General features: G+C 43.8%; 2 protein-coding genes and 1 long non-coding RNA gene across 3 annotated transcripts; 2 read left to right on the top strand and 1 right to left on the bottom strand.

Moving 5' to 3' along the window:
• The first annotated feature begins 1,142 nt into the window (after nucleotides 1-1,142).
• Nucleotides 1,143-9,554, top strand: LOC127314146 (putative 1-phosphatidylinositol-3-phosphate 5-kinase FAB1D). Its single transcript, XM_051344603.2, has 12 exons — nucleotides 1,143-1,316; nucleotides 1,963-2,096; nucleotides 2,581-3,288; nucleotides 3,385-3,529; nucleotides 3,628-3,975; nucleotides 5,148-6,047; nucleotides 6,183-6,505; nucleotides 6,638-6,764; nucleotides 6,848-7,012; nucleotides 7,117-8,526; nucleotides 8,609-8,869; nucleotides 8,952-9,554. The coding sequence occupies exons 2-12, from the start codon at nucleotides 2,062-2,064 to the stop codon at nucleotides 9,300-9,302; spliced, it is 4,773 nt and encodes a 1,590-aa protein (XP_051200563.1). The 5' UTR covers nucleotides 1,143-1,316; nucleotides 1,963-2,061; the 3' UTR covers nucleotides 9,303-9,554.
• A 1,503-nt stretch (nucleotides 9,555-11,057) lies between these two features.
• LOC139833324 (uncharacterized) lies at nucleotides 11,058-15,173 on the top strand. The gene is made up of 2 exons (XR_011748833.1): nucleotides 11,058-12,379; nucleotides 12,471-15,173. It is a non-coding gene; the product is annotated as an uncharacterized lncRNA (long non-coding RNA).
• On the bottom strand, nucleotides 13,029-14,710 carry LOC127314147 (uncharacterized). The gene is made up of 2 exons (XM_051344605.2): nucleotides 14,001-14,710; nucleotides 13,029-13,909 (listed from the first exon to the last, which is right to left on the bottom strand). Exons 1-2 carry the CDS (start codon nucleotides 14,343-14,345, stop codon nucleotides 13,307-13,309), a joined length of 948 nt encoding a protein of 315 aa, XP_051200565.1. The 5' UTR covers nucleotides 14,346-14,710; the 3' UTR covers nucleotides 13,029-13,306.
• Nucleotides 15,174-15,525: the final 352 nt, after the last annotated feature.

Genomic DNA, 15,525 nt, shown 5'->3' with positions numbered 1-15,525 from the left:
CAATCACGCCCCTCCGACGAGGACGACGAGGAAGAAGAACAGCAGCCATCGCCAGATCTGGCCCAAGGCGACCGACGAACTCCACTCGGCATAAAGCCAGCTACCGGCACAGAGGCCAGACCTACACCTAGTATTTACACTACGGAGGCCGTCGCCTTCCCTTAGCGAGAGCAGCCGCGGGTCGGCCTGACGAAAGAGAAGCTCCTCTCAAACTACTGTAGCACGAGGAGAGTAAGGAAGGGGGAAAGTGAGCTTTTTTGTTCCTTTCCAACAACACTAGAATCGAGAAGTGAGGACAAGCGTAGAACAGCAGAGTGGCAAGAGTGGTATTTGTGGGAGCTATTATGTCTCAAATCCAAACTTTGTGGAGTTAGTTCAGAACGATTGTAATATGTTGCCTAATTAGTAAAGCTCGCAATTCCCCTTTTCTTAAAAAAGAAAACGACTGTAGAGTTAGAGAGGTAAAACTGGGAGGCTATGGATTATATGATAGTAGCATAGTGAGTTGAAACAATGGAAATTTGAATCTCCACCAGAGAGCCGTTCAAAAAAATCAGCCGATTGACCAAATAACTGATGGCTACCAATTAGCAATTTCTTCAACATTGCAAAAAGAGAAGTCATGGGGAATTAATGTTGCATATCCTTGACACCATAGTAGCTAGAAAAGTAGTACTGTAGTAGGATGAACCGAATTGACTGGGTCTTGCACGGTTGAACGAGGGCTAGTATCTTCGAGACGTGGAAGATCAATAATACTTCACCGTTCACCCCATAAACGAGCAAGTGCTACTAGTGAAATACTGGTGTGAAGGCGGTTTGGTTTGTTGCTGAAGTCGTGTGGGCCCTGGCCGCTAGTGACCAAGGACCAACCAACCCAACCGTGTCGGCGCCATCTGTTGCGCTGCCTGACACAGCAGAATAAACAAACATTATTTCTGTTAATCTGTTATAAAAAAAATATATATAGTACTGTAGAATAATCGGTCAAATATATTATTTAAAATCTTGCATATTTTTCGCCGAACGGGAAGAAAAAGGAAAGAAAAAGTCCAGAAAGATAGGAACAGCTCTGCGTGGGCCCCGCCGCGCGCGCGGGGAGGTGGAGGACGAGTATTTCTTTCGTGCGCCCATCCCCTCTTTCTCCACTCCCCCTCCGTGTCGTCGTCGTCTTCGTCCGCCGTTCCTGACTCCCCCTCTCCATCTTCGCCATTCTTCCACGCGCGTGCGCTCGACGCTACCAGCCCAGCCACCGCCCATTCGCGCGCCCGCTCCTCCGGCGAGTCCAGCGCCGCCGAGCTTCGGCGCCCCTCGCGGTAAGTCGGAGCCCCGCCCGCCTTCGCGATTTCTGGTGATTTTATTTCGCTGCTGCTGTGCTGCTGGGGGATTTTTCGGGATTCGGTTTGAACTCGGAAGAACACGCGTAGATGACCAGCTGTTGTTGCCGGAGGAGAAAAAATAAACGGGGTTCAGTTCAAACTTTGAACTGGGGAAGGGATTGGGATGTTTCCGTGCGTCCGTCGTGGCGTCCGGCTCCAGCCGTTGCTGACCTGGACCCACGCGCTACGACCCAAAATAATATTTCCCCCAATTATTTCCTTCTTTTTTTCTCTGTGAGGTTTTGGTTCTGGTAGCACTTTACTTTCGGATCATCAGCCTGGCCTTCGGATTGATCGCCGCGCTTTGCTTCGATTCCAACTACTTGTACTACTACTTCCTTCGTTAGGATTCAGTTTCAGTTTCCGAATTCGGTTAGCATTCCACACGATCCGAATCAAGCGCGTTTCGATTCCAATCCAACCTTGTGAGCGCCCATCCATGGATGCATTTTCATGCTTCTAATTCGTTGCCTTGGGGATTGCGTCTGTTTTTGTTCTGCCTGTCGGTTGCTTTGGTTTTTCGTGTATTGACCCAGCAATTTTCTTCTTCTTAATTAACGGCGTGCTTTGCTGAACTGGTCAGGCGAAGGCGACAGCCGAACCGGAAGAGATCTGAGGCCCGCCCGCAGCGAGAGGAGGGCGACGGAGCAAGGGCATGTGACATCCGCCCTCGTCGCAGGCCATGTGCCCGGACATGAATCCACCCCATGCAACGAGGTATCGCTTGCTTCCCAGGACTCGATTGCTCTCAATTGCTTCACATTCTGTCAACCTAGGCCTCTGTCTGAACAAGGCCAACTGTAGCCTCAGACACTTGATCCTATGCACAATGATACTACCACACTTGCTTTAGCCTTTTGTTAGATAATAGTACAAGAGAATTCTCTCCTGGATGCATGCCGCCGCCCGCGATTTGCTTAGCCCTTAATTCATCAGCGTCTTCTGTTCAAAATACAAGTCACCTTAATTTTATGTTTCTGGTCTTGCACGCCTAGAATCTTGGTCTCCATTCCTCCACACCAACCCCACCCGTGTTTGGGTAATGCTCAAGGAAGATATTTTTGTTCATCTGTCCAGTCAGCTAGCTAAGCATGTAGATATTTTATTTGGACCACCTACTTCGGTGGAGAAATGCCCTTGAGGCAAGGGAATTATCTCAAAATTCTGTTCTGAACCACTCATCTTCTTTTGGTGCTGACAGGGAGGTTGCATCCGAGGTTGTAGATAATAATCTTAACCATCACAGCCTGCATGATGCCGATAATATGCGACAGAATGGGAGCAGGAACCCTGCCAAGTCTAGCAGCAATAATCTGTCCGCAGGCGACAATGTCTCCCCCGATGCCTCATTGCACAAACATGAAGATGTGAGCCGCGATCCATCTGCCGCTTCTGCTGATGACCGCTCGAGTAGGTCTGGTGATGATTCCGATGGGGCTGAAAGCACCAATGGCAAAAGCAGCAATACAGACCCCGCAGGGCTTGAAAATGATAACATCTGGATACCACCTGAAGCAGCAGACAAGGGAGATGAGACTGAGAGTGTTACTGGAAACATTGCTTATGATGACGATGATGATGATTGTGGTGATGGAATAAAGTGGGGGCAGTCAACTTTTCCAGCCGCCGGTGAGGAACACGAGGCCAGTCCCAGTCCTACGGACGAACGAGAAAACGCGATGCTGGAAGCCATGAACGGGCAGCTCAAGATACTTGTGAGTCGCTTTCTGGCCTCTGCCGGTATCCCCTTCGAAAAAGGAGAGAGCAGTGAGAGTTGGCTCGATATTGTGACCTGCTTGTCGTGGGAAGCTGCACTTCTTATCAAACCTGATGCAAAAATCGGAAACGAAATGGACCCTGGATCTTACATTAAGGTCAAATGTGTAGCATCTGGTACTCGCTGGCAAAGGTGAAATATCTGCTAGCTAAAATGTATTTTCAAAGATGGTGCAATTTCTATTTACGTCTTACGTTATAAACCTTCACCTTCTAACTCTGTTTGCAGTGAGGTGATAAAGGGACTTGTCTTCAAAAAGAACACTGCTCATAAGCACATGCCAACCAATTGTCACAATCCTAGGCTGCTACTACTGAAAGGAGCACTTGGACTTTCTGGTGCTGGTTTATCGTCGTTTAACTCAATGGATCAGGTTGGAAATTACATATATACACATGCTGACACTGATTTTCAGTTCACTTTTGTTGAGCACAAGATTAAGACCTTCTATTTTGTGCCTTTAACAATTAGGAAAAAGACCATCTGGAGAGGACTATAAGTAAAGTAATGGATATATGCAGTCCCAATGTTATCATGGTTGAAAAAACTGTTTCACGAGATATACAGGAACTTGTACTAAAAGAAGGTTGTACACTAATTCTTGATATGAAGCTCAGCCGGTTGCAAAGAATTGCACGTTGTACGGGTTCTCCCATAATATCATTTCCAGAAGTTTTGGATAACCCGAAGCTGAAGCAGTGTGACTACTTCCATACTGAAAAATTCGTTGAAGAGCATAACAGTGCCAGTGAAGGTGGGAAGAGACTATCTAAAACATTAATGTTCTTGGAAGGCTTTCCCAGACCATTGGGTTGCACGGTATGTCTGCTTAACTATCGTTACCTGTATGGGGCATTTTTACAGCTATTTCAGATTAATTTTTCTTTTTTTTTCTTTAAGATTTATGTTGGATTATTTCTTTCTTATGAAAGCAAAATGAAAATAGATGCTAGTTTTTCTTATGTCTATTCCTCCGAAAATTTCCTATTTGACTAGTTATTAAATCTTATAGTTGGCATATATACTGCACGTGTTCTTTATTTAAGTGATTGAGGCTGTAAGATTTTACTTTTTGACTTTAGAGGGAGAAACAAAGGTGTCAACATACTTTCGGAAAACATGAGAAAGGAGCTGCCCCTTGCTTATATTTTGTAGAGCATGAAAACATAGAAGATGAAATGCTTGGTTCTGTGTTTTTGGTTTCGTTTCATTTTGTTTGCTATTTTTCTTTGTTTTCTAGTCCCTTTCTTTGGTTTTGTTTCGTAGGTCTCCTACTTTTTGTTGGATAGTTTTTTCGTTCATGACACATTTTTGGCTTTGTAGGTTGTCTCATAAGAAAATGGCACACATTTTGAGGCATTTAGAGGAAAAAAACATGGCATATAAACCTTGGTAGGAGCTGGGTACACTTATGGTGATTTACAAGTAAAAATGGGTTTTGTTTGTGCTGAGCTCCGTAATAGCGTCATGTGTTTTAAACTTCTATCTATTATAATGAGTGAATTTTGATTAATTGCAATCCATTCCATGCATAGTAATTAGTTAGATAGATAGATAGTAAGTGATAGCTATATTAGTGTTTCATGTGTCGTGAGGCAGCGCACTCGAAAGACCTTGCACAAAGGCCTCACCTCCGCCACACTGCTCACCCTGTGGATGCTTTGGAAGCACAGAAACGATTGTGTCTTCGAAGGCGTGCGACCCTCGGTCCAGGACCTTGTCTTGCACATCAAGGACGAAGCGGTGTTCTGGGCCAGAGCTGGCCCTGGCGCTGAAGGGCTCCGAGTCTTGCTGCCACAGACCTGGGACGTTCATTAATTCATATTATGTATCCCTCTTGTACCTATTAGGACTTAGGAGGATTGTAACTGAACTTCTATCTTTTCAATGAAATGAAACGCAAAGGTTTTTTGCGTTTTCTCGAAAAACTATATATTAGTGTTTCATGCATTGCTGAATGATCCGAGCGATAATGGTACTTTCTCATCCAGATATTGCTACGGGGAGCAAATACTGAAGAACTGAAGAAAGTCAAGCAAGTCATGCATTACACAGTCTTTGCAGCATACCACTTGATCCTTGAAACATCTTTCTTTGAAGATCAGCGGGTATTCTTAAATGATAGGAATGCTTCAAAAGAAAATTACTTTGCCACTATGATAGGGCCATCAGCAATTGGTTATGATACTGCTGTTACGTCTGGTGCTATCCCTCTGTCACATGATGATTCTCCAGCACTTAGATTATACCACGCCACTTCGAATATCTATGCTGATGGGAAGAAAGCTCTCAGTTGTTCAGATGTAGATGCTCCAGTTTTAATCACCAATAGTTCTTTGAATGAACTTGCAGAAGGTGCAAATATCCAGTATAGCTCAACTCCACTCCTTCATGCAGGAAAGCTACCACCACCAGTCTCAGAACCATTACGAAAATTTAACGATAAGTTACGCCATCAGAACATTAATTTACCTGTGACATCAATGCAAGAGACAACTGATAGTCAAATAGAAGGCATGGTTCAATCCGGGGAAGAAATTCTTAGTAATGGATTTCATGTTGGGTCAAAGGTGGAAGAGTCTGCAGTTCCCAGTGAAAATTTGGATGACACAGAAGATCTCTTGAAACAAGAAAGAACTCAAGATATGTGTGAGAAACACGATGAATCATCCGCTGTGGCAGAAGATGTGGAATACAGTGGCAAAGAGAACGTTTATAACAAAGATCAAGTTGATGATGCACTTGATTCGCATAGTATACTGATTTTGATGTCTAGCCAATGCATCACAAAGCAGGGTACAGGTGACCAGAGCCACCTGTCCCGTATAAAATACTATGGGAATTTTGACGTTTCCTTAGGGCGATACTTGCAAGAAATTTTGCAGAGTCAGGTAATAGCAGTTCATAACATATAATATTGTCCATATATTTTTTGTTCTTTTTTACATTGAATATCATTTTTTTGTTATTAGTGTAACTTAACTTGGTTCTTATGATTCTTGGCTCATAATGTTCATTTGTAGCAGAAACCAAGCTGTTCCTCATGTGAGGCTCACATATACTCTTATACTCATCAAAATGGAAATTTGACTGTTCAGACAAAGCAACTTATGTCCCAACATAGTTTACCTGGCGAATCCGAAGGAAAAATCTGGATGTGGACTAGATGCTTGAGATGTGAACATGAACAAGGAATATCTAAATCGACTCCAAGAGTGCTAATATCATCTGAAGCGCGCAATCTCTCCTTTGGGAAATTCCTGGAACTCAGTTTCTCAACCCACTCTGCAGCCAGAAGGTTATCCATATGTGGTCATTTGGTGAACAGGGACTGCCTGCGCTTTTTTGGGTATGCTAGATTTTTTGTTTACGTGGAATGAATGTAATTTAAGTAGACACGGTCTTTGGCTGCCTCTGAAGTGCATGCCACCATTTCTTGTATATTATGTTAATGATGATTTCTGTTTCATACTGACTTCAGGTTGGGCTCCAAAGTTGCAAGGTTCCGTTACTCATCAGTTGAAATTTACACTACCTGCAAACCACAACCCACCCTCCACTTTGACAACCCCAGCAAAGAGAATTGGCTTGAAGAAGAGAGGAGACATGTATGCCTTACTCTCTCTCTCCCAGTACCATTTTGTAGTTGTGTTCATTACATGCATAGTAGTAATATGTTCCATTTTTCAAGGTTCTTGCTAGAGGTATGACACTTTTCTCTGAGATAGCAAGCTTACTACAACACTTGAAGAATCGATGTCATGATGTGGTAATAGCCAACTGTGGCACATTTCTACCTGTTAAAGACTTCTCTGAACTCGAAGAGTTGTTAATAAAAGACAAGGCCGACTTTGAGGTAGGCATCCATGTCTTCATTTCTGTTAGCCTAGGAATTTGTAATGTCAATGGGTTTGTTATTTTTTAAATAATTTACTGGTTGTTGTCTGTATTGTCATGCAGGATTCACTAGTAAAGACAATCAATCAAAATGGGAGATCATCTTCATCCGTGCATGAACTTATTAATATAAATTGGTCTTATCAGGACATCCTACTTGAACTTTATGCATGGGACTGTCGGCTCCATGATCTTTTTAAGTGTAAACCTGCTAGACAAGGAAATGCTGCTAATGGCTATGATCCTACAGACACCGTTAAAAAGATTTATGGGGCCAGCTATGAGCCTGACAAGCAAATTGACAAATTGACGTGCGAAAATACTATGAAAGCTGATGGGGTAGCTGGGACCACCGAGCACACAAGCAACAAACTTGGCATTGATCATAATCAATCAGATGAGATTGCAGCAACCTTGCTTGATGATAGTCAAGAAGTTGGGAACTCCGAGCTTTCTTACAATGGGGCTAGTAAAGATGGAGTATCTACCATTGGTCCTGGTCAACTAGAGGTGGACAGCACGACACAAACCCAGAAACTAACTTCTTATGAAGTTTCAAATGATACAGAGCTCCAGGGAAATGGGGTACTGGTGCATCCAATTCCCATGGAGCAGGAGCATTCAAGCACTCTCCACAAGTCCAGAAGTTCTGATTGGGATGATAGCGAAAGATGGATTTGGAGTTCATTTCGTGAGTCTCAACTGGCTTACAGGAAGGAAATTCAAATTGGATGTTTGGAGAAATTTGAACTTGTTAACCATTATTCTCCATCTCATCTATCCCCCTTGTTTGAAAAGCATGAAGGAGACTCTCCTCAGTTCACGGTTGGCCCTGGTGGTCATATTTTGTGTGTATTGGAGCATGAGGTATCTAGTATAATAGCTTGCGCTCTTGCCATATCTGAGGAGCGTCGTCATGATACCATAATCATGAAAGAGGCAGATGATGCCAGGGGGGAGCATACCAAAACAATGGAGAAATCTTATAGTCTTCTATCTGAAAGTTCTTTTATTTCATCACCATGGTCATCTATTGGATCTTTAGACTCTGAAGCAAGCTTTTCATCTTCTATTTCATCATATTCATCTGGTGACCTTTCGGGTTATGATACCTCGCCTTTATTGCCCTTGGTACATCCAGAAATAAGTGTGAACGGAAAAGTAACTCTCAGACGCAAATATTCAGTTACTTGTTTATATGCTGATCAATTCCATCTTCTTCGAAAGAAGTGCTGCCCATCTGAACTTGCATATATTACTTCATTAAGCCGCTGTAAGAGCTGGGATGCTCAAGGTGGAAAGAGTAAAGCCTTATTTGCAAAGACACTGGATGATAGGTTTGTCATAAAGCAAATCAAGAAGACAGAGTTTGAGTCATTCATAAAATTTGCCCCTGATTACTTCAAGCATGCTTACCATTCTTTAGACACTGGGAGCCAAACTTGCCTTGCTAAAATATTAGGAATCTATCAGGTAGTTTACTTCGACAACGAGAGTTTCATTTTGACTTATCTCTGCCTGTTTATTGAGTTTTCATAAAACTTGCCCATTTCAGGTCAAGAAAACGAGGCATGGCAAAGAGATAAAGATGGATCTGATGGTGATGGAAAATCTTATGTTTGGGCACAATATTTCTCGGATTTATGATCTTAAAGGTTCTACTTTTTCACGATACGTCACGAACTCAAATGACCCTGACACTGTTTACTTGGATCAAAACTTTGTTGAGGACATGGGTATTTCTCCAATCTATATTGGTGGAAGAACAAAGCATCTCTTGCAGCGTGCAATCTGGAATGACACATCTTTTCTCACTGTATGTATAATGTATATCTTACAAATTCAGGTAATCATATTTCATATGAGTGTATGTCTTAACAAAATTGTTGTACTTGCAGTCAGTTAACGTTATGGATTATTCTCTGCTTGTGGGAGTGAACAAAGAAAAGAACAAACTTGTGTTTGGCATCATTGATTATTTGAGGCAATATACTTGGGACAAGCAACTGGAGACATGGGTGAAGACTTCTTTAGTACCAAAGAATGTTTTACCAACTGTGATTTCTCCTAAGGATTATAAGAAAAGGTTTAGAAAGTTCATGGGCAAGTACTTCCTCGCAGTTCCAGATACTTGGAGCCCTGACAATTCTTCTGAGTCACACAAATCTTTTGGTCATAGCAATAACAAGTTGGTAGAAGCCCATAAGGATGATAACCTGCTTCAGCGTCCAATTCAGGCTGATGCTTGAACCTAGTTCTGTTCAGGACTCCTTTGACAGTTCTTTAAAGCCTATCCATTTATTTTTGTTGGTGGCTGATTTTAGCTTTGTAAAATGGTGTGCATATGAAGGTCTCACTATTGACCTTTCCAGAAGTTTGCAGCTTTTAGGCAGATTTCTGGGGCAAGTGAGCACAGTACATGTACCTATACAAATGTAAATTGTGAATTCACAATTATTATAGTGAAATTTACGAAGTTGATATGATTATTTTGGGACCTAGGAGCATGAAGCATTTTTACGTGATTACGTTACTCCTCTGTTCCAAATTATAAAACGAACGGATTATAATTTGGAACAAAGGTAGTACAGTAGTTCTTACTAATGTTTGACACATCTAACTGGCTGGGGTGGAGTTCACTCACTGTTCAAATTCGATCAATTTGATTAGTAGTCTTCCGTCATTACTTCATTATAGTTGCTGACCTGGAAAGCAAAAGGACCAGTTAAATGCTTCCTGATCTTGCTGAAATGCACATTTGTTTGTTAGATGGACATTATCTATTTACAGGTATGCCCCCAATCACTTTTTATTGCCATACATAATTTTGCAGACCGACTGGTATGATGCATACTGCTAATTTTCTTTTATAGATCAGTTCAAATATCATTTTGAACGGGTGAAATCAAGTAGCACACTTGTTTGCTCTGATAGTGTTTATGGATGTTGGTGTTAATATGCATTTATACCCAAACTCTCCTACGATAGCAAAAAGACAGTATAATTTATCATTTTTTTCTTTTCAGGAAGTATCACGAAGTAGTGCCTGGTGGTGTACCTAATTTTTGTGGTTGTTTCATGTGCTGAGCTGTGCTGCTATTTTCCGTCAAAGGAAAACTGTGATTTTATAAAGGAGCTCACTGCTCCTGAAATTGACCATCCCTTATGAAAAGTGCAAATAGCGGTGATTGGGGCTGTACCAATGTAGTACACTTCCTTTTCCAGAACAGAATCCTGTTCTTTAAATGGTTTATTTCAGGAGAAGTATCATGTTAGAGCTTATACTGTTATTTTTTTCCATGCTCAGATAACTGATGTCAAGAGCTTTGCATCTGATTGCTAATATGTAACACCTAGTGTGTGCTGAGTGTTCGTAGCTCTGAACACTGAAGACTGAACATTGTCAAGAAGAGACCACGGTGAGTTAATTCCGATTAACCTTCCTATTTTGCTGCTTCTGTGCAACTCACTTACTAGTTACTTAATACCATGTTGTAATCGGTTGCACATTGCTTATGCAGCTATAATCTTGTCAGGATCTATTTTATAGTTATTTGTCTGTGGGGAATGTAGCGATTTGTTGATAATGCATTCCAACAGTACGTTCTTATCTTTTGTTTGCATTGGAGATACGGAAACCAGTGTACAGCATGTGGAAAGGTGGTTTATAAAGTTAACCTCATTGGTCATGACCAAGAGTTTCCATGCTCCACGGTAAAAAAAGAGTTTCCATGCTCCCTTCTAGAGTCGTAAGTTTGCGTTTATTTGTCACTGATTGTTTGCTTTTAAATTATAAGTATAAATTATATTGTGTAGCTGGCTCTGCAGCCGTGCTGAAGTTTCGAATATTGACAGTCTGAATGTACACTTCCCTGGCATTTTTAAGTGACATGCATGCAAAACCACCTAAGCTCACCTTCCTGAAAATTTAGAAGTTAATTGCATATTTTCATGTAATTCTTGGTTATTTAGATGCCCCGACCCCGCCCGCTGTCAAAATAGTTTATAGTCCATAAACTGATGTACACATATTCTTGCTAAACTTCTAAGCCCCTGTGTTGTCACAGTGTCCCTAAGGGACATGCATACGCATTTTCTTTTCGTGACAAAAGATCGCACTGGGTTACGACTTCTTGAGTCAGTGCATCATCTGCAAAGCTAGAGAATAATCTTAAATTCCCTTTTCAAGTTTCCAGCAGAGTTCAGTTGTTGCACAATTTATGAGCATTATTGATTTAAGTATACGGTAGCACAATGCCCCAGAAGTCAGTGCACTACTTGGAAGTTGGAACTGGCTGTAGTTTGCTTCAGCTGTAATCCCTGCAGTATGCTGAATTTCACTTGTAAGAAAGTTGTCGACACTTGCTTCCCTAGAGAGTAGAGTAGCAAAAGACAATAGTTTGCCATCCACACAGATTTGGTTAGCATGCATCCCTTTTCTCTTTCCGCTTTTGCTGGAGAGCATGCATATATTAGTAGTAAGTGTATGAGTGTATCACCAGAGGGGGGGACTTTTAGATAATTGTAGAGTGGCTCATCATGATTGCATGGATTCTATGCAAGTCCTGTCATTCAGGAGCACAGGAGTTTACAAAAGGATTACATGGATAAGGTGCTAATATATGCAATGATTTTCATTTTAACATCGCTGATTTGTTGTTTGGCTCGACGTTTTTTTTTTCCTATAAAGAGATTTTGTCACCATATTTTGAAATCTGAATTTGGGAGTGTAATAAGAACCAAGTTTCCTCTCTAGCATCTTGAGACATTTCATACATCTGATACCAGGCATCAGTTTTGTGTTATGCTGCACTGTTTTAGTTCTGGACCTTATCTTAGTTTGCGTGAAGTTCCATTAGCTGCTAATTTTGTGTAAACAGTAAGTACTCATTGTAGGTGCGGATGTGATCAAGTGCAATTGGTTTTTGACCCAGTTTCTCTTTATAAACTGGGTCACTCTATTATACTTAATTGAAAAGGCAGAGCTCGTTCTGTTTGCTCGGAAAAAGATACCACAAACTCTGCTTTGAACTCTTACCTGGAAGTCTTGAAACTCTTTCGGTAGCTGAAATTCTATACAGGCAGAAGGGTGCATTAGATTTTCTCAATTCATAAAGACATTCTTTTTAGAGCATCATAAAAGAAAAAGACATTTGTTTAGAAGCTGATGGTGAATTGATCAAATCTGAAGATAGATATAAATGTAACACATCACTGATTTTTTTGGTTCTTGGTTGCAGATCCTGCTTTAGCAAAAAGCTTTTGGTGTAAGTGATTCGATCTTGGTTGATTCATGGTCAACGTTTCCCTTAGTCCAAACTCCAAAGTATGGAACATGGATTATGCTGCTGCTTATCATCATTTCTCTACTGTATAATTCTGCAAAGCAGCTAAAATCAATCATTTTTGCATCTCAGCTGTTGTGGGCAGTGGGCACCCCTTCTTTTCCTCCCTCGAACCGATGCCTCTTCAAGTTCAGGGTGATCATCATGTTCCAATTTCTGAAGGCCATCTCATCATTCTACAACCAAAACGATGACTGCTGTCGGACGTCATATAGAGGATCATTCCAAGAACTGTCCGAAGCCATGCGGAGGTGAGTACTGTGCCTTGTTCCTTACCCAGTTCATCTTCTGCATTTGGAGTAAAATAATCAACCTTTACGCTGCCAGTTGCGACGGCAACTAGTGGAGTGATCAATGATAAGGAAGGTGATTAGCCTACCACCAAAGAACAAAAAGAAGTTGCAAAAGATGGCAAGCAGAAGAGCTCATTTTAACACCCCCTATCGCTCTTTTTGTCTCTGTCCAACGAGATGGCCACATCTCCACAACACTTTTCCAGTTAGAGAAAAGGGCAAAGAGTTGTTTTCCTTTTCCGATGCAGATTCTTCCTTTCACCATCAACTACTATATCATCAACCCATCCATAGAACTCCGCCCAAAATGGGCGTGTTAAACATTACTGGACAAATGTTCTGATTCTGATTCTGGCAATAGATAGGCCTAAAGCACGAACTGCCTGCCACTAACATTGTTGGTCTGCTTAGGAAGCATACAAAGCGATGATACTGCAGCGCGAGGCATATGTATAGACAGACTAGCTGCTATGATAGCTAGAGGGGGTAGCTAGATTACCCCATCACAAGAGAGAAAAACACCCACATTTTTGAAACTTTGTTAGCCTTGTTCTACTATCTACCACAGTGCCGCCCTGTTTGTTTGAGCTAGCTGCTGCTCGAATTGAGGTTCGATCAGCGATGGCTGCACAGGTCAGACAGCATCTTCCTGCCTTCTACGATCTCATCGAAGAAGTCGTCCAGCTCACTGATGACGCTCTCAGCTCCTGACCTCAGCATCCCGATCCATCCTTTGATGATCTCCACCCTCTCGGCGATCTCCCCAGGGTTGCCGTACCCTGTGGCGATGACCCTGTCGAACTCAGTCTTGATGCTCTCAATGCCGAGCCTGGCCTGCCGGAACTCGTACATCATGATGCCGGAGCAGGAGTGCTCGCCGGCCACCGCCTCCATCTCCTCGGCGACGCGCTGGCGCAGGCGCCCCATGGAGGAGACGTAGCCGGCGCCTGAGGTGCGGAACGGGCTGTTGGCGCAGCAGGCGAGGTCCGGGAGGCAGGAGACGGTCCCGGAGACGAGGAGCATGAGGAGGAAGGAGCTGGCGTTGCGCAGCGCGTAGAGCACGCCGCGGAAGCCATTGAAGGCGTTGAGCTTGAACTCGACGGGCGAGCGGTCGTCGAGCAGCAGCGACGCTGGGTCGATCCTGGTGTCGGCGAGCGCCCGGTTCTCCTGCTCCAGCCCCACGGCCTGCCGCCGCGGCGCGTTGATCGCGCGCACCACCTGCTCGAGAAGAATCCGGCCAGCTGATGGGAAGAAAGAAAGAAGCAGCCATGATCAATGGTGGCCAAGGCAAGGCAGGACGTGGACGTACCTGGCGGGCATTGTGGGGGTTGGGGTTGCAGAGCCAGTCGTCCAGTGTGGCGTCGATGCGTCCGGCCGAGGCGCAGTAGGTGTCGAGGGCGGAGGCGCCGGCCTTGACGACCTGGCAGACCTCCCAGAGGCGGGAGGTCTCGTCCATGTACTCGTCGAGCCAGCTCTCACCAGGCGGCAGGTGGAGGCGCTGCACGAGGTGGACGAGCTGCGAGTGCAGGGAGCGGAGCAGGGCTGCCGCCTGCTGGAGAAACGGCGCCGACATGAAGGCGGCGTCCGGCGACGAGGCCAGGGTGCCGTGGAGCGCGTCCAGGCCGTGCGCGATGGAGGAGTAGAAGCCGTTCATGGCTGCAGCTTGTGTGTGCGTGCTGGAACAGAAGAGAAGAAACAGAGTGTTGTGGTTGTGGACTGACTTGGTGGTGTTGCATGGGAAGGAGATGGAGGCTGAGCTGGAACAGAGGCCAGGTTATATATAGAGGAGAGGGGAGGAGGTGAAGTGAGGCAGTGAGGAAGCAATGATGGGGTGTCCGGCGGTCAGGGAGAAGGATAATTGGGGACTGGGCAGAGGCCATTGCCATTGCCAAGACCTTCATGTATGCCATTGCCTCTGCCCTTTGCCATGAGAGAGAGAGAGAGGTAGTAGCATAGCATAGCATGCATGGGAAAATGGACTCAGCCTTCCAGCCAGGCAGGCAGGCAGTCTTCCCATGAATCTCACTCCACTCCATTCTTGTCTCGAGTTGTACTACGTACCACCAGTCCAGACTGAAGGGGGGCGGGGACCATATTGGCAGTCGCCCCAGCTGATTAATTACTTTGTTGGTGCTAATCAAGGACTGGCCTTGCGAAAATCGTACTGCTGCTACACGGGACTACTCGAGCTGGCAGCTGTCTATGTGTTGCTGCCGCTGGGAAGGAAGGAGCTTCTTTTTTCCGTATTGTGCAGCAGCCAAGCCATTGAATCCGGGTGAGGGGCCTGTGTGCCGGCCTGGGATGGGAGCACAATCAAGCACCAGCAAGGAAGCAAAGAGAAACATACCCTGCCCCTCCCCTGTCTGGCCTCTCTCATCGTTTTGCTGGAAACCCCATGTTAGGTGGACACCTTGACACGTACTACGTACATTCTTGACCATTCCGTTGCAGCCCACAGAAATAATAATTTAGAGTGTGATTATTTTTCAGTCGGCTGAAAATTAGCTTTATTCTTACTTCTTAGTCAACTTATGGCAACCCATAATTTGGTAGTGGCGTGAGCTATTTTTGGGGGGTTACAGCTCATTTATGATTTAAAAATCTGAGTTGCAACCCTTCTTACAACTAGGAAAATTTCAGTTGCAGCTCGAAAAATCTCAGATGCACCTGGACTTGCAACTGAAAAATCTAAGTTGCACCTAACTTGCAATTAAAAATCATAGTTGCATGGAGTGAGCGAATCACGATGCAAATCTGTTGGGAGCACTAAATTAATTCTAAGCTAGCTGTGAATTAGCAATTCCCAATAATTTATGTGCGATCAAATCTGTATC

Source organism: Lolium perenne, chromosome 7, assembly GCF_019359855.2.
Source record: "Lolium perenne isolate Kyuss_39 chromosome 7, Kyuss_2.0, whole genome shotgun sequence".
Classification (NCBI taxonomy): Eukaryota; Viridiplantae; Streptophyta; class Magnoliopsida; order Poales; family Poaceae; genus Lolium; species Lolium perenne.
Note: the sequence above shows the minus strand (reverse complement) of the source record. Positions and strands in the feature narration are given on the sequence as shown.

What these genes read in the sequence shown, in the direction of transcription:
- LOC127314147 (XM_051344605.2), bottom strand. Translation starts at nt 14,345, where the DNA reads ATGAACGGCTTCTACTCCTCCATCGCGCACGGCCTGGACGCGCTCCAC. An exon ending in ACCCCCACAATGCCCGCCAG is followed by an intron (nt 13,910 to 14,000) that starts GTACGTCCACGT and finishes CTTCTCGAGCAG; the next exon opens with GTGGTGCGCGCGATCAACGC.
- LOC127314146 (XM_051344603.2), top strand. Translation starts at nt 2,062, where the DNA reads ATGTGCCCGGACATGAATCCACCCCATGCAACGAG. An exon ending in CGTTTAACTCAATGGATCAG is followed by an intron (nt 3,530 to 3,627) that starts GTTGGAAATTAC and finishes TTTAACAATTAG; the next exon opens with GAAAAAGACCATCTGGAGAG. An exon ending in AAGAAATTTTGCAGAGTCAG is followed by an intron (nt 6,048 to 6,182) that starts GTAATAGCAGTT and finishes CATTTGTAGCAG; the next exon opens with AAACCAAGCTGTTCCTCATG.